The following is a 26,053-nucleotide window of genomic DNA, read 5'->3' on the forward strand; positions in this document are numbered from 1 at the left end:
AGACAGAGAAACATTTCTAAATTGACAGATACACAGCAACAACCAAGTTGTTATGGCTAACATGTTAGCCACCAAATGCTATTCAGCAAACAGAGCAACACTATTTAGAGTTGCAAAGTGGTGGGGGGGAAGTAGCTGGTTCTGCATACAGCAAGATGTTTCAAGCTTTAGTGCTTATTCAAAAAAGACAAGGTGCCAAAAGTTCATGGGTTAAATAAGATCAACCCTAATGGTACAATTACTGATACAACATATGTTCAAAGAGTGTATAACCTTGAAGAGCCTGGATTTAGTTCAGAATTAAGTACCTTTATTGTTCAAACACTGACCTCAGGGCTACACGGCCGCTTGGTGACACAGCATTAGTCTCGATGGGTCAACCAATCAACAAATATGGTGATTCAAAAGGTGAAAGTGCAAATTTAAGAGAAATTGCTGTATATTAAAGCTGTTATGGTTTGGATTTCTACCACCATCATTGTACAGAGCCTAATGTTAAAAGAACATAAAAACATTTGTAACAGCTATACATGAAAATATTTATGTTATTGTTAATAATGCAAGCACTAATTCTTAGACTGATTCTAACAAGTCTCTTGTAAATGGCCAATGTTGAATGGCATGTTCTTTGACTAAGCCAGGATTCACTTCTCATTGAAGAGCACATCAAGCAAATCAACCTGTTAGCAGCTCTGCATTTACACCCCCGAGCCCTCCTTCCCCACAACACAAACCTCCAACCCCCCCTGTCTCTGTGGACCTAACTGTCGCTGTCCTTGGTCCTAACACAGAAACCGGAGCTTGTTGCAACTCTTAAAAGGCAGTTTGTGCAAACTGCTGTGGCCTTGTGTGCTAATGCTAGAACAGAAAAAAAATCATCAAGTCCATTTTGGGTGGGAGGCATGTGGTTTGGCTTGTATATCACTCAGACACACTAAAAGGAAGAGCTGGAACTTATTTAGGATATTTGCCTATATTTGATCTATAAAAATCCAGACCAGAGTTGCTGCGCAAAGAATCGATAGCTTTTGCATTTGAATATTAATTACATTAATAAACTTTTCACAGCAACTTAAAAAAGGTATGTATGTATAGTTTATACTATAGTGAGACAGTTAGAGATGGTACAACAGACACACAGCCATGGTTTTTAGACTATGTTTTGCTTTTGTTAATAAATAAATATCTATGGCATCTTTCACACATGTTATTCAGGAAAACTCCTGTGCCTGAAGATACCTACTATATTAGGGCTTTAGCTTCTCACATCTTAAAATTCAGACCTGAAAGAAATGTCACCGAATGTGCTCCATATAGTGATGGTGAGTGTATCATATTGAGAACAATCGAGCCAGGCTGTTATTCAAACGCAACATTTTCGCACAGTTTTGCTGAGGCATCACCATAAAGGCTATATAGACCTTTTGTACAGTGAGTTTGATGTGCTATAGGTGGGATTCTTAAAAAAATCATGCTGTAATGTTAACTTAGTCCTTTTTAAATTCATTCTTCATTCTAACACTCGTGAACCATAAAAGCATCAGGATTTCAACTTTACAATTTTCCAATTAAAGCTGATTCATCTACATACAATATTCAGAATCTTTAAATGTTACTTTATTTGTATGCAACATGAACCTCTTTCTAATCTTTTGGGGTTAAACGTTTAACCGTATAAGCTCTATAGGAAACGGATGGATCAATTGAATAGACAACATGAAATCAAGGAGAGGGTTAAGTTTTCCTGCTAGAAAGACTTCCCACCTTGGTCAGAAAGCACAGGGGAGACACGTTGTTTCTCTCACTACGACTCTAGAGTCGCTACTCGCTCCGAGGTCAATCGCCGTCACTCTCTCACTTTCTTCCTTGCTCTACCACACACTCCACAGACACACATACACACATGCTGGCTCGACGCACACACCAACACACAAGTATAAACTTCAGGCCACTTACGTAGGCTATGGCGAAAGCTCTGCGTGGAGCCTGCGCAGAACCATAAATCACGCTTTAGTAGCAAAAAAGCAGTTGTTTGGATCTACTTTACTTAAAGTATAATACTGTGGAAAGAAGTGTGCCATGGTGTCATAGGCTTTAAAATCCTACCAATCTCAAGAGATACCTGAAGGTGCACCAGGACACAGAAACTGGGGTTATTAAAAGATGTTATAAACTTTGTTAAGCCATTCAGCTACATTTTTAAATGGTGGTGAGTCATGTATGAGACTTTTCTTGAATAATAATCCGACCTTCGACATCGTGGTTTTACACTCTCCTACTCTTTTGGGCAGTCTGCCCCACTGTGTCGAAGCAACAATTTATTTTAGGGAAAGAGTGTATTTTTCTCCAATGATGCCCGTTTTAAACATGTTCCAATGTTTTTAGTTTGGATTTTGCTGTATTAAGCTGGGAAGGAGACATGATCTTAAGATGCAAGAGCTTATTGGATGGGGTTATTTTATTAATAGTATTTTATGTGATGAAAGAAATATTTTCTTCTTTGTTTTCATCTCAAAATCATACCATCAGCTAATGTTTCACGGATGAACTGGCTACTTTACTATTAGTAATTGATTTCATTTCATTTAACAGCAGATCAGAAACCCCTTCAGCATTTAAAAAAAGAAATCCAAATGTCACATGGATGTTCCATCTCAGGACTAAGACTTTATCTTGTTGCAAAAATGAACAAGCGTAAGGTGTATGTGTCAGGCTTGTGACATGTTGTCAATGGAGCGTCTATGAACCGTGTCATGTAGAACAGCTGGGCCAGGCTGACCCTCTACTACTGCCCCTCAACTCATTAATCCATCCATTTTACTACTCTCACTCTGCTTCTTACCCTACCTTTAGCTGTCGTTGATATTTATGCTTATATTTACCCTCCGTATACTTGGAGAAAAAAAAAAGGTGGACCACTACAAAGCAATAGCAGTATCAAATTAAAATCTCTATTTTCTTTTGTTGTCTCATTGCCAGTAAACTCCAAAAGAGAGCTAAGTATAAAAGTGTGTGTTTAAAAGTAGCATGATTAGCATTTTCCTCTCCGCAAAAAAATAGAAATAAAACAAAATAAGCAGTTTTAATGATAGACGGGGGTTTAAGTTACACATTACTGTATATAAAAAGGTATGATATGGTATTATACAAACACTGTAGCATTCAAATATGTATGTAAATGTGAAAAATACACAGGCTCATTCCTTACGAATTACTAAAATCTTCCTATATGTGACACCGATTGCTGCACACTGCATGTAAACAATACAGATGTTTCCTCATACAAGAGGTACAATCAGACAATATCAAAACTAAGTTGACCAGTAGGTAAATAGTGGGTGTAAGTCCTGAAATATTTAAAATATGCACAGCAGTACCATCCAATGACAAAAATATGAACTAAAATACACAAACTACTCAGATATGCACAAAAATCATAAAGCCTGGGTCCACAACCAGGCATTTATACCAGGCATTTATTCAAATGCGGGGAATTAAACCTTTTTACATCTGTAGCCCTGCTGTGCCATTAAAAACACCTCTGGGCAGTGCTCGCTATTCCTTAATGCTCTGATCGGCAGGCTCCCGCAAAGCATGATGTATGAACCCATTTAAATTAACAAAGGAATGGGTTCCCTTCTAATCTCACTGCACTTCACAGTGCTGCCGCCGCTTGGATGAGCAATATATCATAGTACATGCACATACACACACACAGACAAACACACACGCACACACACACACACACACACACACACACACACACACACACACACACACACACACAGGCATGCACAAATAAATGCCCTTGAGCAATGCACACCACAAGCCTGAGTGTACACTCCGTTTAGAGGGAGTACCAAATAATTTGGTTTGTGTGTATACACACACACAAACGCATGCACGAATGCAGAAAAACAGGATCAATTGGACCGACAGTTTGTGCAAAGTGTTGACTATACAACTAAATTATGTGTTGTGTAGGCTAAATCTGAAACAAAATCTCTCACTGCATTTTCCCCACATATTTGCATGCACATGCACCTTTTTGCAGGCACAAACACACATTTATGCATGTATTCATGTCTCCAGCTGAGAGGAACACTGCTGCAGCTTTGATGTGGCAGCAGGCGATGGCACAAAAGACAAGCAGGCTGATGAAAGTGACTAGTCGGAGTGAATTATTCCTCTGGTTGTCAATGTGCTCCACTATGAGACAGAACACACCCTACGAGGGTACAAGGGTACAAGTAAATATACATGTCATTGCCATGAAGCAATTATTAGGCAAAATTAGATCAGTAATTACAGGCTTGAAAATAAAGTGGGAGTTCTTTATTAGTGGAGCCACTTGCTATTCAACAAATAGAGCAGAGAGGCACATTAATGAGGGTGGACAGTGGACAGATGGTGGGAACAACTACAGAGAACTTCTCGTTCAAGACCTAAGCTGAATAAGGTGAGCATGTTTCTCTGCTATACATAAATGCCAACTAAGATATAAAAAGATGGATAATAAGACTGGATAATTTCTAATGGTGTAAGTGCACTTGCGTGCACTTAAATGGAGAATAGTTAAATTAATTGAAATGAGGGAACACTGTTTTGGCCTGCAATTTTTCTCATTTGAAAGCCATGATGTCTCTCTCTCTCTCATGGGTGGGCCAAATTCTCTGAGCGGGCAAAGCAGAGAAAGGGGAGGTAACCTTGCTCCTTATGACCTCATAAGGAGAAGATTCCAGATTGGCCCCCTCATGAGACTGAAATCGTTGTTTGAGCCTTTCCCAGCCATGGCTCACTGTGTGTGTGTGTGTGTGTGTTAGAAGAAAAAAAAAAAAAAAGAGGCAGACTGTTACACTCCACCCCCACCACACACATACCTCTAGCTACAGTAATATTAATGATCCACTCATAGGAGCCTATTACTCATTCAGCCATTAAAGCAACTTTCAAATCCCCAGTGGATAAGTCACACACAATATCAAAGCATCACAACTAAAGCAAAAAAAGTATGTGGATCACATCTACAGTATGTACAGTACTAAATGGCAACACTGAATGTCAATGAGTCAGGTATAATTTATCACACCTGTTATGATGTTGAAGTCAGGTGTGCCTAGCTCTATTAAAAATACCTTAGCAGTAAATGAACTACTCCATTGGATCAGTGCAAGTCCATGGTGACTCTAAATTCTACAAGTTGTGCTATAATAATAATACACCTTATTTACACAGCACTTTTCAAAACCTTTAGGCTTAAGCCAGGACTTATGAACAGTCAGCAATATAAATGGAAGCTAAACCACAAAGTGCTTTAAAGTTAATCAGTGACATCTTTAAACCAATTCTAAAACTTACTGGTAACCAGCGAAGAGAGGCTAAAACAGGGCTGATATGACTTTGTCTAAAAGCAACGTTTTTTACCAGCTGACGTTGTTAGATAGTGTTTCACCTTAACCCTGAATACAACAAATTACAATAAGCTAACAGAGATGAAATAAAAGAATGAATCACCTTCTCGAGGTCAGGCCGATAGAGAAAATACCTGACATGAGATGAGATGCTCCCCCAGATAAAAATGGGAAATAAATTTCATCCACATAACAATGGTAATGATTTTTGTTTGTATGTATGATATGTCCCAGTGGCACAATGAATACACAGAACAACAGGAGGCCAAGAAAGGAGACTTGGGGAACACCACAGGTCAGATAAAGATCAGTATCAACGATGCCAACCCACTTTTCAAGGCGATCCAATAACTGTGTCAAATGCTGAGCTGAGATCAAGAATAATTATAGTCAAACAATCTCCAGCATCAGCTGTACAAAAAAAGATTGTGTGTTATATCAATGAGGTCTAGAACTGGCAACAAACGGAGAACAATAAGATAGAGCACTTCTCTGGGTATTCTACTGCACATTGAACTGTAAACTTCTTGATTCTAGTGCAGTCCTCAACCTTTATGTTCTCTCTGAGCAACTTTATCTTTCTAAAGAGTGCTTATCCTCGTCCCTTCCTCCAAAGCACAGCATTAGCTGGGACAGTAAGGCAGTGCTGGATCGCTAGGGATAAATGTTCTCTCGCCTCAAGGGGAGGAACAGGACAAGGCACAGAAAAAAATAGTTTTGAGTGATGCCTCTGTCTAGCTGACTAATGAACAGTTCAGCCCGGGTCAATCCATTACAACCAAAAGCATTTAATTATTAATTACGGCCAAATCTATAGGCAGTTAAGGACAAGTGACATTGTATGTTTAATGTGTGATATAAGCTGGTGATGGGGGGCTGGTTTAGGCTAGAGAGATGTAGCATTTCTGCTATTAGTGTACGTCAGGAAAAAAGAGAGGAGGGAAAGGTTGCGATTGCTGCTTTTGATAAAAATGCGGGCAGTGTAAGCTTACACATTCATGTACACAGGCACAATCAAATAGTGTGTCCATACATCAAGAAAGCATAAACTGTGTGTGTGTTAAGAACAAGAGAGGGAGCACTTGAGCATCAGATGTTACCCTAAGTAAACTCATTATAAAGAGGGTCATAAATACGGATCACTTAAACCTAATTCCATAAAAACTTCTGTAATGTCAAACTGCGGTCAAATTTTTTGTAATGAGATTTGTCTACGTTTGCGTTATTTATAGTGTGCAAATCAACTGCAAGTGTGGAACTGTGAAACTGTTGGAAGGTGGTGGTCTGACTGTTTTTATACACATGTATGTTTATATGTTGTGTGTATATTTGGCGGGGGGCAGGGGGAATCTTACTTAATGGATGGCTAAATAGTCACTGTGGTCTACAGTGCTCCTGTGTCATTATCATTCTCTTTAGTTTTGTGTTTGTGTTATGCCTTTTTATATACAAAACAAACACCCAGTGCAATCATAAGAATACTCCTGGTTAAAACAAATGCTTTGGTATTGGCTCTGTAGTACACAGAATTCAAAACGGTGCTGCTGTCTGTGTGTGTGTGTGTCACACTCATGACAGGTCCAACCTCTACAGTAATGTGTGTGTGCATATGTGTATTGCCTGAGGCAGTTGCATAGGGTGAAGGGTTGAGTGAGCGGGGAGCAAAGCCGCCTGAGTGGTTTGCTTCATTAGGAAACAAAATATAAGCTTTCCGGGCCATTAGGACTGACTTTAGATGCAAAAGCACATAAGACGACGACTCACCTCATCAACGATGCATTGCAGTAACTGGAGAGGCTGGAAGAGGAGAGACACAAGGAGATGAAAAAAAAAAACCACATCAGCCTACATGGAATTTCTTGGCAATAGAGAAAATCAATAGTGTGATAAAAAGAAAGTATCTACTTAGATTAATCAAATTCAGCGAGCTTAGGCAAAGCAGTCCTTCAGCTCCTGCATGTTTTTATTGTTCCATAATGGCACCTAATGTAATACCAGCAGTTTAAGCATGATCAAATATTTCATTGCAAAAATGCAATTTGAGTGTTTTTTTTCCAATGAGAGAGCCAACCGAGAGTAGCAGACTATAGTGTGGGAGACCTCTATTTTCTTTCTTCTTATTCTAATGCAATAAAACTTACCATTAAAGATCCTTGGTTTTTCTGAATCTGTAGGGCAAGACAGAGAAGAGGGGACGAGGCAATATGTAATTAGCGTGTCATAATCAAGACGATGCACTTGGACACATTATGATCACTAGGAGAAAATTATTGCTTTCCTGTTGGCAATTTGTGAGTATGCGTTAACACCATTTACATAATGAAAACACACAAATGTTAATGGCCTTGTTCTCATTTGTGGAGAATGGGGGTAAAAGATCCACTAATGCTAATTTTCAGAGTAGTACTTTATTCATACCCTCCAGGTTATCTAGATGTGCTGGGATAACTGTTACAAACAGTATGAGCAAGCTTTGTAATAAGCATGCTCAATGTGTCAATTTCACAGGTGCAACACTGACAATAAACAGGCCAAGACACGGCAAGCTACCTTCAAACATGATGGCAATAGGGTTACAGGAAAAAAAGGTTATTTGAGAGTAGATCTTTGAATGTGCAGGAAAATACAACCCACAATTACTAGTGTTTAGGGCAGACAAAATAGAGAAAGACATCTGATATCTAATACTTATTTAACCTACTAAATGTACTTTCTATAGTCACAATCAAAACATATAAAAGGAGTCTTTAAAAATATGAGAATATTTAAATTTTATTTTAATATGGAAGATCTAGACAGCCTCTCAGATAATGTGACACTGTTGTGAAAATATAGAAAGCATTTAATTTCCCTATTTAAAACCCCAGGGCTTAATTCATCAGGACAATCAGTTTTATTTTTTAAAAAACACAAACTTATAACTTCATCATATAGACCAAATGATAAAAGGCCTGAAACCTAGGCTCAGCTAAATGTTTAAGATTTTTTGGTAAATAAATTGCTCATTTCTCCAGGCTTTTGACAGTGCATTAGAGCACTTATTGATTCACTCGATTAAATACAGGTTTTCACACTCTGCAAATACCAAGAGACTCCTAAACTGCCTCTATATCCAGTTTTGCCTGATTCAGACACATTAAAGGCAACTATGGAAAACTAATTTGTTCAGAAATAATTACTAGGACAAAATTGCATGCTGCTCCAGGGGTTGAAATTGGATAGTGGGAGACTAACTTATTCAAGCATAATTGAGCACTTATTCTTCTTGTACTAGGTAGCTTGACCACATATCAAAAAGAGAGCTTTAAAAATACCTCCCTATCTAACAGTCTCTCATCACCATGCGCTAATTATCTGGTAGACATATTATCTGCATGTTCATCCTGTAAGAAAAGGATTTCTTCAGATTTTCTTTTGATACTTGATCTAAGAAGAACAAACAATTGAAACTTGACAAACAAGGAGGTTGTGTTTGCTGAGGAAGGTGGGTAAGGAATCCACGTCCTCCAGGACTGTGTAAGAAAGCGTATATGACTGTATGTGTGTGTATCTCTAAATAACAACAGAAGTTGTGTAGAACATCAGCTTCTTGTTTCGCTGAGCTTCTCTGTTACAAGTGACTTTATGACTATTTGTGAGCCACATCAAGCTTTTTTTGTTTTGTTTGAAAATATCACAGTGGGCTTGATGGGAAAATAAGTAGTCACAATTTTTAGATGTGAAATGATTTTGGTTTCTTTCAAGAGCAACTCAATAAACACTTCTAAAAGATCAGACGGCTGTTTCCCTGCTTAGAGATTTCAAAGATATTTCTTCAAAAGGTAAGGAATTAAGAAAACTCCTACAAAAGGATCTCTTTTTGATCAAAACTGTCAACAAAGGTTGACATGCATGTTTTGGTTTTTGGGCAAGGGCAGTCCCACTCTGGCACCATGGAGATATCACTAGAAAAAGAGGGAAAATGTTGAGAGGTCCCTTCTTTCTTTTTTTCTTCTTGACTGTTAGGTCACCAACCACTTAAGTCCCTTTCAGACACAACGTGATTTGAGCTGCGCTCAGCGCTGTATTCAGCGCACATCTGACTAGCTGGAAAGTCACAGAGGGTCGAGCTGTGGGTGCAGTTTGGGGAATTCGGACACACAAAATATATATATATATTTTTTCTCTATTTTGCCTTCCGTGCCTTGCTGGCTGACTCGTTTCTATTAGCCACGCAGGCATTTGGCGCGGCCCAAGTCATTGGAAATATGGGTTTCAAAGCGCAGTGTTGCCGTTGTCTTAAAAGGGCCATAAGTCACTCCGAGATGTGCTACATCTCAGTGCTAGCCAAAAGCTTCAGCACAGCTCAACTTAGATTCACTAAGTGGTAAATTAATTAGCATCATCAACAAGCTCTATGAAGTCAAAATATTACATCTTGAAAATAACGTATGAATCAGCTGCATAGAGAAACCTAATACAAGTTTATGCAGATATTGTGCGTTATTTAAAAAAAATGTTTGGGTGACGATAATCATCATGGTAATAAATAGTGACCGATGTAGCTTTACATACTTAAGATTGAGAAGGAAGGGCCAATATTTATTCACATCACTTATAAAGTAATCTAAAGCCTAAAAGGGAAGCCTAATACACTGAATGTTTTAACTTCTTTAAAGTATAAAATAGTTTGCTGGCATAGGGTGCTGAAAATGTTTACACTCATAATAATACTACAGTACCATTTTCTTTCCATTTCATTTGAGAGGAAAAAACAAAGTAACAAAGGGAAATGCTGTTTGATGGATGCAGCGATGTGTAATGGAAGCTCCTGAAACATACACACACATAACTGACATGGCATTTCATCCAAAGATTCATTCAAATTTGAGAAAATATGACAAAATAAAGAGAAACAAAAACAACCATAGAGCAAACAAATCAATCAGAAGCAATAGTGCTGGCGGCTGTATACACATCACATCAGGTCTGGTGTCTTCAAAGACTTTCAGAGCACGCCGTGCAAAAACTCCATTAACTCCTGACAAAGGACGCAAATGAATCCCGACATGTGGTGAAGTGGAATTAAAGAGACCATCTCTAATCATGACAAACATGAGGTGATGATTTCACTGTGCGTGCAAGCACACAAGAATGAATGAAGGATTATGCGTCAACTAACCAGAAGAGGAAAGCAACTGGTAAGCACACACCCTTCTTCAGAATGTAAAGGGGAAACAAAGGAGCCCAAACAATGCTAAAATTGGCTTTTCAAAAGTGCAAATCATGAACGCCTCAAAGCCAAATTCAACTATAGCAACTCCTCCTATATCTTCCACTAGTCTACAGTGGAAACTCAGATGATACTCTTCCAAACTCTCTCTCCCTTACATCTTCTCCAACTTCTCCCTCAGTATGTACTAAAATGTTCTCTGTGAAGTGTAGCAGGGGGTTTTGCACAGACAGCTGTGCCAGTGTCTGCAAAAATGACAGCTTAGGCCCGAGGACTTTGGCTGGCTGCGCCTGACGAGCTGGATCTGAGCGCTCTCGCCACACCGCTCTGCTACAGCCTGCAGGTGAAGTGTCTGCAGTACCATATGGAGTTAGGGGAAAATTAACACTGAGATGAGGAAAGCTGCGTGACAGTGGAAAGCTTAAACTATAAACTGAGAGGTGTTTCTAATATTTTGTCTACCCCAAATTATATCAATGAAGCATAGATTAAAATACCATTCAGTTGCAAAAATACACTTAACAATTAACATGATAATGAAAGCATTAGTTAGACTGATCGTTGTGTGACATTTACATCATAACACAATTTAAGTGCTATATAAACACACCTTTGCTCCCTTGCACAAAAGTTTGGATATCATTTTCATGATGGCTCTAGAATTAATGATCAACACAGAAAGCAAGTGAATAGCTACATCACAAGTGTAATCTGTCTCACAGACGGCTGTTCACTGTGGAAGTACGCAACTAGGTGCTGAATTAATTCTTGTAAAAAAAACATTTGGGTTTCTCTCAGCACATAATAGATAACATTGACAGAATAACATCTTCAAACGGAGGTAACTGACATTAACATCCAAAACACTTATGGCCTTAAAGAAATTTCAGTTAATTTTAATGCATAGATGCTGAGATGTTAAGTCTCATATGACTTCCAACTCTAACGTTTAGTAAATTGGTTTTGCCTTTTTCCAGGAAGGATTTTTGGCATAAGGAAAGGAGGCAGTCAATTAGACATTCCCTGGGCTGATAGTGCAGTTACATCACACTCTGCTTCTTTAATCAACCGCAATGACGTTGCCTTTAACTGACGGAGCAGTCCAATTGTTGCGGACATTGAGGCCGCAGGAAAATTACACAGAAATCAAATGTCATAGAACACTGTTAAGATTCATTTTCCTTGTTAATCAAACAAAAAGTGAGAATGTATAGCTAGTGTCCATGTGTTAAAAACTAATTAAAACCCACAACATTAATATAATTAACACTTTCATACTTATTTTCATACAACCAGAATGTAGTTCTAGGAACAAACTCTTCATGTAGATAACATTTTGTGGAGGCAAGCGGCCAGGAGGTAACCTGAGGTAACCAGATTTAGATTGCTCTGCTAGGGATTAGTGAGATAAACCCATCTTAAAGGGCTAATTAAGACTTGATGGGATTGGGAAGTCACTTTGGAGGTCAGCAATTACATTTGGGCAGAATTTTAACTTAGTGTAATGAGGGGGCAAAAAATGAACCTAAACAGTAGATTTATACATTTAAAGTTGAATATCAACATTAATACAACTAATCTAGAAAGTAATGTAGATGATAGAAAATTATATTTCCAGGTCAACAGGCATGCAAGTCTTATTCAGGGCATTTAAACAGGATTTGTGTCTCATGTAATAGTTACAGCAAACATTTTAAAATCAAACAAAATGAATACTATATTTTCTATAAGAAAATCTGATTTGAAAAATAAAACGCAATATGCAGCACAAACAGTAGTTTAACCACTGAGGACATTGTAACAAGTGTAAACTAATAGTGTTAGGATATTTTTAGGTGGAGATCGATAAAAACAAATAGCCTAAAATACAAATTAAAAAAATAACTCACCTGTGGATAGGGGAACATGCCTAGCGCCAACTGTGTAAAGATGAAAGAAATAATTAGTGCTACAGGATATTCATAGATTCTTCTTGAGATTTTAGAAATAATAAAAACATACTGGAAAAGGCTGAGTCAGTACTGGGCCAGTGGAAATATCTGTAATACCTGTACAAACGTTCCAATCAAACAGCCCCTCCATAATGCTTACATTTGTGCAGCTTATAATGGCCAATTTTAGCAACCCTATATTCTATCTTATATTTCAGACTGAACCTAATGTTTTACCCACCCTCCTAACAGATACTGTGTGCTTCACAAAAGTAAAATTGCTTGCATGGCTGATAGATTGGACTCCATTAGACTACACAGGCTGTAATGATAATGCATCCACCCCATGTATATACAGTATATACTGTATACCAATGCATTAATCTATACATGCCTTTCCATTGCCAGTGTCTTAATGACATGAAATTCAAGACAGAAGGAAAATGCTGTTGAAGCCACTGAAGTGTGCAGAACTTCAGACTTTCTGTCTTTGAGGTAAGCTTAGTGCCCACCTGCTGGTCACACTTCATCAAACAACATCAGCTAATAACCCCCCCACCATTACCACCTGCAGAGAACAAAATAGAGGGATAAAGAGAAGAAGGACAGGACTGTGGGACGGTTGTATATAATGTGTGTACTTGTGTTATTTTGGCAGGGGGGGTTGGGTGACAGCTCTCTCTGACATTTGGCAAATCACTTGGGGTGGTCATTTTTCATCTTGGTCTAGGGCAGCTTATTGGCAACATTACGTTATTAAAAACTTCAAAATGCTCACGATCTTTCCTTCAACATAAATAGACCAACTAGTAGGCTAAAGATCAATCCAAATTGAGTGGGACTGCAAGCCATTTAATTTAACTTAATGGACACATCCACAGCAAGAAATAAAGAGAGCAGGGCCGAGGGTGGTGGTGGTGGTTTATCACACAGAGATCATGTCAATAATTTTGACGTGGCTCCTTCTCTGAACTCATCTATTGTTGTTATAATTGTATAATATTAAGCATTACTGACAAACAAAGGAGAGGCAGAAGCCCAAATCATTTGTTATACTGCAGAGAGAGAGCTGTGGACAGAAACAGATGGAGAATCAATAGTGTCAGTGGGAGGACAAAAGGCCAGGGAATGTTATACTGAAATTAAAATGTTATTTTAAAATGCAGGATGTCAGTCGATCTATTGTGACAGAAATACTGATGCACGCATATGCATCTTGTGCTACTTAATGAGCAACAGCCAACCTAAATACATATTATATAATCAAAAAGTACTGTTATTTATCCAACTGTGTAATTGCAAAAAAATGAATGGACCACTTTTGCGAGGATTTAGTGTCCCCTACATACATTTCCCACAATTCTGGGTACAAATGCCAGCTATAGTGTAAAGCCTTTTATACACTGTCGCACCTCCATGAAAGAGATTCCCACACTCCAGACATCTGCATGGATACCATACTGTTCTCCTGATATCCTTTCCGGCTATGGAGCAAAAACAAACATCAATCAAAAACTGTGAGGACAAAGTTAGAGGCTAACTCATATCTTCCCTAGTACAACTTTGAAATTATTTGACATGAGACTAAAGTTAAGGGGTCACTCACCGCCATGTATGCGTTAGTTCCCACATACGTTTTGGCTATAGAATTCACCAACTGCAAAAAAAAAAGAATTAATAGTGGATAAGAAAATAATGATGCTGTATATTAATATACGTTATTCAACTGACTGTAATAAGCTACCTTAACCCTTGTAAATAACTTTTAAGTCATTACTTCATTGTCCTATATTAAGGAATAAAAAAAAAAGACAGGAGCTGGACCTAACTTACACCATTTAAGTGTCTATTGACATGTCATGTTGATATTTGTACTGCCCTCACACTAGGGAATAGGAGTAAGACAAGGAGACATTAGTGAGTCTGTGGGCGTGGATACAATGGCACATGTCATCAATGACAGGACTGTGATAATGAGTGTCTGTTCCCTCATGGCCGTTTTTTTTTTTTTTTTTTTTTTTTTATGACAATGCCCTACAGTGTGAGAGGGGGAGGGATAGTGTGTATGTCTGAAAGAGAGATCAACTGAAAAATATAGTTTAAAAAGACAGAGGACAAGTCAATGCTGCTAGTGTTATACATGCAGGGTAAAATTCACCTTGGAGCTTGCAAGGAAGTGGGGGTAACAATTTGCCACAGAAGGGATGGTGTGTGTGCATGTGTAAGTGTTGGAAAGGGAGACAAAGTCCTCAGGGTTGATGTTTTGGGAAACGTTGACGGTCTGTCCCTGATGATTACTTTGCAAACACACACACACTGCCCCACACACGCAATGACTAGGCTATTGTCTGTCACCCACGCTTTCCCCATTTCTACTGAATACATATCAATGAGGCTTTGCCTTTGTGTATGCGGGTCATAATTATAACAAGTGATTTTTTTGGAGGCTGCAGAACAATGGAGGTGGGGGGGAAAGTTAATGTGAGAGGAAAACCCTTGGGATAGCACTGATGTTTGAGTTGAAAATGAATGCAGTGATTGAAACGTTGACCATATGCACACAGATCTGTGCATTAACACACAGATTGCACAGGACTGGGGTGATGCTGCTATAGACAATTGTTTGACACACACACACACACACACACACACACACACACACACACACACACACACACACACACACACACACACACACACACACACACACACACACACACACACACACACACACACACACACACACACACACACACACACACACACACACACACACACACACACACACACAAACACACACACACACACACACACACACACACACACACACACACACACACAAATCAGTGTACCTGTGTGCTGACACCAAAGTCACAGAGCTTGACTTGTCCTCGGGTGTTCACCAGCATATTGGAAGGCTTGACATCTGTGGAGACAAACCGCTTGATAGAACTGCAACATCAGCACACTACTGCGTTTCTTTATCAACTCTGTTCTTTTTTTAATAACAGAGCCCACACACTACCTTACTCACCTCTGTGAAGTATCTTCAGACTCCACAGATATGTCAGGCCTTTGACTACCTAGAGACACAGACGAAAGAAAAAATAGATTCACTTCGACATCATTCAATGTTTAACCACGACATGTAGCTAAATAATTAATTGTCTTGGTTAATGTGTGGTGGTTGCCTCCAGTTGAATACAAACTGAATTTTATAGGTTTACACCTCACAACCTGGCTTTTTGGGCATGTGTCACTGAAGAGGCAAGGGGATGGGACAAGATTCTCCCCGAAATGCTAAAAGGTTTGGATACTGCTGCGTTGTCATAGTTCACGTCTCTAGAATGTTGTATTGATGTTGCCCTTAGATTAGTATTTAGCAGTGGTTATCTTAATTAGATTAGCTTTCTTGTGAAAACCTGTAGGCTGGAAAGGAGACCCTGGCCAATTTTTAGAAAGAGTAACAGTTTGGATTTTGTCCAATATCTATATACTTACTGACTTGTGGATAATTGAGGCGTCAGAGAAATGTGCTACTCTGATATGCTGTTTAGATCTGGAATTCGGCTTACTGCTAACTGTGTTCCACGGTGCTAAGACATAATGGGCTCTGGAGTGAGAGCTGTGGTGGCATTCTGGACAATAAAGGTCAATTACATACACTGTTGGCATTAGATTCCAACATTTGTGCAACTGTATTTTTATTCATTGTTGCATGAAGATGATATCCAGGAGCAGCCAAGGTCTAGAGAGTGTCTAGTGAGTGTCTGTTTTGATATCTCAGGGTAGCATTACTGCCATTTTTGCATGACGTTGTCCTTTTGGTTCCTTTTACTGTGACCATGGGCTACCTGATTGTGATGCTCTCTGATTTTGAGACAATAATTCTCTTGACACAAAATTCCTCTACTTATTACTACTCCTACTCACTCAACCCAGTTGAGGGGGAGAATCTGCCCCAAGTAGAGGAATTTAGCTAACTTTCAGTCTTAATAACAGAAAAGGGTCGTACAATAGACTACAGTTTAGGTATGTCAGCTAACTTAGTGCAGACTTTGTATCAGACTGTGGTGGCAAAGGGAGAGATGTGTTGCACAGCTTTCAATTTGCCAGTCAATCTTTGTTCCAGTCCTCAGGTGTGGTCACAAGCTTTAATGAAATAATAAGACTGCAGATACAAGCAACCGAGAAAATGTTTCTTCACATGGTGATTTATCTCTTAGGAGCTATGCAATTAAGCAGAACCTTGGTAATGAGACGTTGCTCCTTCACAATGAAAGAAATTCATTGAGTTTGTTTGGGCACAAACAAAGGAGGCCCCCTTGCTGCCTCTCCTTAAAAGGGGTAATGGGTACAAATGACTGGGATGCAAGAGCAAGATTTTTTGTATATGGGTATGAGAGGAGAGGCACTTTCTTTTTTTTTGTGCAGTGTGTTGTTGGTCGTTGTTTGACTCTACCCTCCTGGCTTGATTTATACAACAGCCATATAATCATCATATTTTTGTTTAAGTATTACTTATTTTCCAATGTTTATTTTTTTATTTAGGCAATTTAACAAACGCAAAAGTAAAACTTATAAGCAATAAAAAAGAAAAAAACAAACAAGATCATTGGCAACCTATACTATATAGCAACTTTTCTAGTCCTACCCCCTCTTTATTTTCATTATTCATATTAGAAATTCAATTCACATCCATCAGTGTCAATGTTTAACTCAGTTGGCTTGAACAAATCAACTCTTTTAGATAGAACAAAATATTCTGGACAGACATATAACCATTAAGCAGTCCACAAAAAATAAATAATCACACAAGAAATTTGGATAAATTGTTACTTTTTTTTTAGCTCATTTTCACAGTTGTTCCACAGACTAACACCCTTTGTTGTAATGCAGTGATGTTACATATTTGTTCTTATTGGTGTTTTTTTGACACAGATTCCTCTCAATTTTTGTGTGTTTTCTCTCAGTTGAAACAGCCTCTGGATATTATTTGGCAATTGGTGAGTATTTGCTCTGAACATAATTTTAATTATTTTGTAGTCAATCAAATCTTTAAATTTTAGTGTTTTTAGTTTAATAAATAATGGATTTGTTGGTTTTATGTATAATTTGTATAGGTCTTTTTTGGAGGATGAAGATTGGAAGTGTATTTGTTTTTGTTACCCAATACCTCCACACAGTAGGTCATATATGGGAGTATGAAGTAGCAGTACAGCGTATACATGGAAGCTTGATTCAGAAAGTCTTTAGCTTTATTCAGGATTGCTATTGATTTGGATATTTTGGCTTTGATATAATTTATGTGAGGTTTTCAACTTAATTTGTTGTCTGACATTTCATTTCAGAAACTATTTCTAGTTCTATGCCATTCATGCCAGTTTCTTCTCTGTGTTGGTTGATCGATTCCCAAAAATATTATTTTCCTTAAATTCAATGTTAGCTTATTTTCATCAAACCAGATCTTCATCCTGCTCAATTCCTTTTCCATAGTATCCAAAAGCTGTTTCAAGTTGTCTCCACAGCAGAGTAAATTTGTGTCAACAGCAAAGAGAATCATTTAAATTATTTTTGACACATACGTTGTTAATGTAAATGTAAATATATAGCTTTTCTAGTCTTAATGACTACTCAAAGCACTTTTACATAGTACAGGAACCATTCACCACTCACACATTCATACACTGTGGCCGAGGCTGCCGTACAAGGTGCCACCTGCTCATCAGCTAGACATTCACACAAATTTACACTCGCAGCCCAAGGACACTTCGACATGCAGGGATCGAACCACCAACCTTCCGATTGGCAGGCGAACGCTCTACCACTGAGCCACAGCCGTACAAAATAATAATAATGTACAAAATAGATAATAATGGCCCCAACACTGAACCCTGGGGCACCCCACATGTAACCTGAAGCAGTTTTGATATATGGTTTAGTATTTCAACATATTGGTCCCTGTTTTGAGGTAGCTGGATAAGTATGCCAGTGCGATGTCTCTAATACCATATCTTTGTAGTTTTTTTTATTAATAACTTGTGATCTACAGTGTTGAATGTTTTTTTTAGGTTCAGAAATATCCCTACTGCATATTCTTTGTTTTCTATAACCTTAGTAACTTTTTCTATAAATTCTATCATTGCAAATTAAGTTGTTCCGTTAGCTCTAAAACCATATTGTTGTTCATACAGTATGTCATGTATGGTGATTAAGTTGTCCAGTCTTATGTAATATATTTTTTCCAGTATTTTGGAGAACTGTGGAAGCAGTGAAATGGGTCTGTAGTTAGAGAGGACATATTTTTCTCCAGTGTCATGTATTGGTATGAATTTAGCCGTTTTTATTTTATCTGAAAAAACGCTGGTTTGAAGGGACTGATGACAGATGTGAGTTAAAGGTTTTGCTATACATTCAATAATGCTTTTAAATGTACACATATCAGTATATTACTGCTTATTTCATTTATGAGATGTGAGAGCTGATTTTAGCCTATAGGCTCCTGTCATTCATCTCTGATATACAAAAACCTCTGAAATAAATAAAGCACAAAAGCTCTCTGAAGTCATGCTGCTTTAAAAGGTGGTGCTGTGAGTGCAACAACTGTAGTGTGCTGCTTCACTCACACCCTCTTGGGTGCTTTTCCTTCTGTGATAATTAACAAGTGTGACAGTGGAAAGGAGTGAAAGCTGTGAATTAGAATTAACACTGACTAAATAGCATTGTTTGATTACGGACAAAGTTAAAGGGGGCGGGGGTAAGACAGAAAAGAGGAGGTGGAGACAGGAGAAGGGTAATGAGTTTGGAAAAAAGATGCATTTATCTGCATCAAGGCCATTTCTATAAAAATGCTAGTTTTAACCGAGAGTAGAAATGGGGAGAGAAAAGGCAGAGAGGGGAGTATAAGGGGAAAGCAACACTGACTTTGTCCATCCTTTCACCAAATAGAAGCTAATTGAAAAAATCACACCTGTGGTTCTCTTTTGTTTTATTTCATTAATAAAATGATTGAATTTTTCCCTCAGACCAGTTCTGTATCAGACAAACAAATAACAGGTCACATTTAAAACTGTGACTGCCAGGCACACATGGGATAGTCAAACTCTAAATTGGTATTTGTTAGATATTTTAGCATCTTGATTAGCACTGGAGCATTTCAACTGTTTTATTTATTATCCCATTGTAGGTTGTCTGTGGTGTGTCATGGATGCCCTGCACTTTTTAACTACCACAACAAATTTACCTAGGGGTATAAATAAAGTAACCTGATACACTTAAATAAAAGTTTCTAAAAACTCCAGAACACACCTCTTGATTCAAATGCATTTCACTCAGTACAATACTCAAACTGCTAATAGGGAGATTTTGAGTATTTCATGAAAACTTACTGCCACTGCTATCCTCCCCAGCACGTGCTCTGGGATTCTTTTGAACACATCCAGAGAACCACCTGCAAAAGACAAATTGTTCATTCAGGGGGTGATTTAGTATTAACACATTTTATGCAATTTCTTAACTTTTATCCTAATGGCCTTTTTTGGCACATTTCAAAGCCAAACTCATGTTGGCAATGCAGATTGCAACACCTATCCAAACAGCTGGCAACAAAATTGCTGCTTGCAATTTTATCTGGACATTGGGTCAAACAGGACTGCAGTGCTTTGCAGCCAAAACTGGCACCCTTGCCAAGAAAAAACTGTTGTTCCTCTTACACTGGATATTTACACAAAATAAATATTTAAATATATTTTACAGTTAGAAAAATAAACAGCACTGACATTAAAGAACTTTACTGCTAAGGCCATATGGTCAAATTTAAATAATGTATTTAAAATATAATAACAATAACTTATAACAATAACTTATTTCACCAATCAATTGCAGTTAAAAGTCCCATGAGATGGTGCTCTTTGGATGCTTTTATATAGAAATTAGTGGTCCCCTAATACTGTATCTGAAGTCTCTTTCCCGAAATTCCGCCTTGGTGCAGAATCACAGCCACTAGAGCCAGTCCCACAATGAGCTTTCCTTAGTATGTGCCATTTTTGTGTCTGTAGCTATTGAGGAGGAGAGGGAGGGGGCAAGGTGGAGGGTGGGGGTGTGGCCTTGACCAACAGCCACTTCGCTCGTTTGGCTGCCATGATGTCTCTCTCTCATGGGTGGGCCAAATTCTCTGGGGGGGCAAAGCAGAGAAAGGGGGAGGTAACCTCATAAGGAGCAAGATTCCAGATCGGTCCATCTGAGTTTTAATTTTCTCAAAGGCAGAGCAGGATACCCAGGGCTCGGTTTACACCTATTGCCATTTCTAGCCACTGGGGGACCATAGGCAGGCTGGGGGAACGCAGTCAAATTTTCATGATTTTCATCACATCCATACAGGGATGGTAGTATACAATTGTTAAAACATAATAAAATATATGACACACTGGTATCGGATCGGTACTCGGTATCGGCCGATACGCAAGTTCAGGTATCGGAATCGGTAAGCAAAAAATGTTATCGGGCCATCTCTAATTCCAACACCGGTTGTGTTGGAATCACCTTGCAAGGGAAATACAGCCACATCTTAGACCGTTGAGTGGTCAGCATTTTAACTGTGTTAAAGAGCTATTAGCTAATGGTAGGCTAATGTTACCTGCTGCCAAGTGTAGTGTTAACTAGCGTTACATACAGCGATGGTTCTGTTGCCTCTAACGTCCATTTCGGAGCAACAGAGAGCAGCGCAGGCATTTAAGTGACACCAAAATGAGGCACCGAAATCCACTTTGCTATTCGGTCTGGTAGAAAGTGGTCATTTAGGACTGGTTTCGGTAACCAACCCTAGTCAGAGATGTACACAGTTGCCTTTAAATACATCTTGAAATTAATAGGAAGCCAGTGTAAAGAGAATAATATGGGAGTGGTCCTACTGGACCTGGTCAACAGCCTTGTACGGCAATGTACGGGTCAATAGGGCTGTCAAAATTGGCCAAAAATTACATTTGAATATTTGTTCTAAAAAAGAAACAAAAAAAAAACAGAGGTTCGAATATATTTGAATATCTATTTTTGCGCATTATGTCCATAAGAGGGCAAATCAATACAATGGGAGACATAACTACTTGTGTAACGTTAGTCCTCTCTCCCTCCCTCTCTGAAGCATACAGAAGACAGGACAGGCCGCTGATTACACCGCTGTCACGGAACTGTTCATAAACAACCAAGTCTCCTGCTGTTCCATGAATTTGTCTGACAATATGTTCTCGTTGTCTCTGCATTTAAAGATTTACGTTTGCGTCTTTGTGCCATCTTCTTCTTTTACTTTGTTGTTTGTTTACTTCCGGTACCGGCAGCCGCACGATAGATCATCGTTAACATGCCCACTCGCTCAATGTGAATTCTCTTCCCTATTCCCGACCGGCTGCTGAACGTTTAGGCAGCAGCGGCGGCCCAGGTCCACAAACTCTCTTATATTATTTGAATATACATTTTCATATTCGAATATCTGTTTCTTTTTATTATTTGAATATATATTAAAATTTGGAATATTTGTTGACAGACCTACGGGTCAATTATTTGACACTGAAATTTCTGAGATTAGACTGTACAGCTGAAGAAAGGATGGCCAAACACTGAGCAACTTTGGAAGATGTGTCATCTAAAGCAAGAATCAGGACCTCAGTCTAATTTGTATTGAGCTGTGGAAAGTTGTTTACCATCCAGTCCTTACTGGCAGTCAGACGATGGTGTGAATAGGTCAGTTTGTCAGTTTCCTCAAGCTTAAAAGAGATGTACAACTGGCTATCATCAGCATAACAGTGATATGAGATACCTTTAGCATATGCAATGCAAACAATATAGGACCCAACACAGAACCCTAAGGCACACCACAGGAAAGGACAGCAGTTTCAGACATGTAGGGGTCATGTGAGACAGAAAAACTCCTATCTGAGAGATGGCGAACCAGTCCAGGGCGCTGCCAGACACACCCACCCACTGCTTAAGCCTTTCAATCAGGATGCTGTGATCCACCGTATCAAAAGCTGCGCAAAGGTCCAACAGCACCAAAACAGAGCATTGACCTACATCAGAAGACAGCATTTTATCAGTAGACACTCTGAGAAAAGATGTTTTAATAGAATGCTTCTGACGGAAACCAGATTGGAATTTATCTAAAATGTTATGTGCAGTCAATTTAGCAGTGATCTTTTGGGCTGCAATTTTTCTTTTTTCTTTTAAATGGGAGGCATTCTTAGATATACTTTTTTGAAGTGAATAGATCCAGGTTAGGTTTTTTTCAGAAGTGGCTGAACAACTGCATGTTTAAACAAAGCTGGGACACAACCAGATTTCAGAGAGCTATAATAGAGACCAGGCATGGACCAATAGGCCCCAGTACATGTTTAAGCAAAAGTAAAATATCTACATGGCTTGGAGAAGGTTTCATCTGCCCATCAGATCAGTGAGGTCTTGCAGGGAAATAGGAGACAAGCAGTTCTAAATCAATGGCGGAGTTGGATAAGCAGAATAGGGAGTTACAGAGGGGATGATCCTAGCCCTGACATCCTTTATCGTATCCACAAAGAAAGAGAGAAAGTCACTGCAATCCTTTTTTGAAAAGACAGGCGGTGCATGAGTGACAATGCTGTTGATGGTGTCAAACAGGAATTTAGGGTTGCGTTTAATGGACAAAATTAGGTTAGCAAAGTAAGAAGCCCTCGCCTCCTTTACCATATTGTTAAACTCAGTTACTAACTGTGTAGATATGTTCACCGTCTCTATGACAAACATAGAAACGGTGAACATATCTACACAGTTATATTAAATAAAATTCAGTCTTTGTTATAATTTAAACAAGAAACAAGACAACAAATTCTTTTTATTGATGTTTGCTTCTGCTGTCAAATTTTCACACCATAATTTCCTGTTTGCAATAATCAAGTACAAGTAGAAATGACTGATCAAAGAAAAGTTTCATGAAGTAAAGAGTCCTGAGAGGTTAGACAGACTTTGCTGACAAGCCGGTAAATGTGCGAAACAGGGGAATCGCTGCATTAACACACATTTGGACAAACACACACCTAAAAAAAATAGACGGTCCCCTATCTCACACCAATCTAGACACGTAAGTACAAACGCACTTACAAATGCACTTAAGTCAAGACTGATCACACCCTTGTAGCTTTTAGCACACAGGCATGCTAAGCAGATCACAGCGAGATGTTCTTTTGATCTGCAGAAGTGTAAATGGATACACAGTAGAGAGAGACAGAGTACAGATCCCCAACGTCTCTTCTACACAGCTGTGGCTAGCAAAGAAAAACATGTGATCTACTGGCTTGGGCCACCAAGACACTCACTCACCGTCCATAAATTCTGTGCATATGGATATCCTGTTCTCTACAAAAAAGGCACTGAAGAAGGTGATGATGTAGGGTGAATCACACTGCAATCAAGAGAAGAGAGAATGTGATCATAAAAGAGCATGCAAAAATACTGATCTGTGATACAAAAGTATGTTTATACATTATCCTCATTATGAATTTTAGCAAAACATTGATTATGTGATTAGGAATGAGTGTAAAAGTGCAACAGCGGCACTACATTGTACAAATGTAAAGTTTCTCATGATCATTTATGCTTAAATGATTGTAGCCGGTACTCAACAGCATCAATTTGAAGTCCATCAACAGTTTTGGTTGAAATAAATAATTTCATTTATGATTTAATTTCACACATAGCATGGGAAGAGGGCTAGGTAAGCTTAATAAGGCCAGGAAGAAACGCATCAATATACTAAACACAGATTAATTGATCTTTCCTCTGTTTTAGGGTAACCCCAACTTCTTTCTTCATGTTCAATGTTAAGAACACACACAATGCATATCATTTTAAGTGAGTTTCTATGCTCAGTGTGTGGATTTACGCATTTTAGGGGCAATAGAAAAAAACTCCTCTTATGCATGGAAAGAAATTCACAGATGGTGATCAGTAAACTCACATGCCTAGTCCACGTGTATGTTGCGTGTGTTTCCATGTATCACTGATCCCTGGCTTACATTGTAAGACCAAAGGCAATAAATGGCGCTTCATTAGTTAGACTCGTGGTTTATTAACAATGTAGATTTGATAGGACAGCCACATTCAGTGGAGAAAAGAGAAATCGTTGAGTCAAAACTAACCTTGTATAGAATTTCTAATTCTGACATGATTTGCTTCTGTAATTCCACTGTGATATCCAGGGGAATGACCTGTAATCAAACATGTGCAAAAAATAAACACAAGATCTGTTGATGTCCTGATGTGGTAGACTAGATTGGGGATCACTTATTAAAGAGCAGCTCTCATTAACATGGAAAGAGTTCTCACCTTGACAGCTAAAACCCGATTGCCCAGAAGATGGTACGCTCTAGAGGGACAAAACAGAAGATAATGTAAAACAAAACTGTAGAAAGCAGTTGCTTGAGTTCATTTAAATGGTAACATTTCCAGGGTGGTGCTTTTTTTTAAGCTTTCTTCCAAGTGAGGAGCACTGATCATAATGTATATTTTCTCCATTAAGCTAGGGTCCCATTAAAATTCCCTTCAACGAAAATCCCTTTCACTCTGCCCCGAAAAAAGATGTAATGTTCTGATATGGTTAATTAATTATTATTGTATCAGAGCGATCACAAATTGTTAATGTAATGGACTGATAATGTACTAAACTTGGTAATCAAGTTCTAATGATGGTTAATGAAAGGACATCAATTACATTGCAATACAAACTCCACAGGTCTTGTAGTTTCTGAGTAAAAGTATAGTCTAAATTAGCATGGCAATATGTCTCTGTCATTTCTCTCAAAAGTTAGAGGACACCACCCAAAACCAGATCCAGTCAGCCTTATCGTTCATTGTTCCAGACAGAGTTTTGAGTTGCAAGTAAAGCAGCAGCCACAAACTAGCCCCGTAATGATTTAATTATCAAACTCCTTAATGCCAAACATCGGCTTTAGTTACAGCCCTTGAAGATTAGTTTACGGCACCAGTGACAACACCTCAGTCCCTCTCAACATACAATCCTCAAGGACAAATACTGTCCAACAGCTGTTAGGTAATGGGAATGTGGAGCCGTGTACGTCACAGTTAGCTTGCAAGTAGGCTTAGTAAATGTGATACCTGGTTTCTCATCTATTAGTGGGTCTTCCAGAGAGAATGTGTATGGCGCAAGGTGTGATTAATGCGTCTTGGATTGGAGTATCATATTGCTCTTTCGGCTAGACAACTCAAAACTGGCCCAGGCCTTTAATTAACGCCACCTATTAGTGCCATGTCAGGTATTTACCCACAGTTAGAACAAACACTGGTCTTTGGCTGTAGCTATGCCATGCTGTATGTGAGCTGTAGTTTACACATTGCCGATTAACAGTCTCATCTCTACTGAAGTCAAAAACAAACTATAGACTTTTCAGAGATTATGAAAAGAATAAGGTAGCTCTTACACATTTATGCATTAAAGATAAAAATATGGAATAACAAAA

General features: G+C 38.6%; 1 protein-coding gene across 2 annotated transcripts in view; it reads right to left on the reverse strand.

The window, feature by feature from the left end:
• The window catches only part of map2k5 (mitogen-activated protein kinase kinase 5), a 65,893-nt gene that overhangs the window by 19,605 nt on the left and 20,235 nt on the right, over positions 1 to 26,053 (reverse strand). For both annotated transcript variants that reach the window (XM_028583387.1, XM_028583395.1), the window contains exons 9-19: positions 24,903 to 24,942; positions 24,716 to 24,784; positions 23,898 to 23,979; positions 19,943 to 20,004; positions 15,589 to 15,637; positions 15,407 to 15,480; positions 14,161 to 14,211; positions 13,967 to 14,038; positions 12,513 to 12,542; positions 7,553 to 7,579; positions 7,176 to 7,208 (exon numbers count right to left, since the gene is read on the reverse strand). In XM_028583387.1, the coding sequence (XP_028439188.1) occupies positions 7,176 to 7,208; positions 7,553 to 7,579; positions 12,513 to 12,542; positions 13,967 to 14,038; positions 14,161 to 14,211; positions 15,407 to 15,480; positions 15,589 to 15,637; positions 19,943 to 20,004; positions 23,898 to 23,979; positions 24,716 to 24,784; positions 24,903 to 24,942 (589 nt within the window). The remainder of the gene's footprint in view (positions 1 to 7,175; positions 7,209 to 7,552; positions 7,580 to 12,512; positions 12,543 to 13,966; positions 14,039 to 14,160; positions 14,212 to 15,406; positions 15,481 to 15,588; positions 15,638 to 19,942; positions 20,005 to 23,897; positions 23,980 to 24,715; positions 24,785 to 24,902; positions 24,943 to 26,053) is intronic.

The sequence above is a fragment of the Perca flavescens genome, chromosome 1, assembly GCF_004354835.1.
Source record: "Perca flavescens isolate YP-PL-M2 chromosome 1, PFLA_1.0, whole genome shotgun sequence".
NCBI lineage: Eukaryota > Metazoa > Chordata > Actinopteri > Perciformes > Percidae > Perca > Perca flavescens.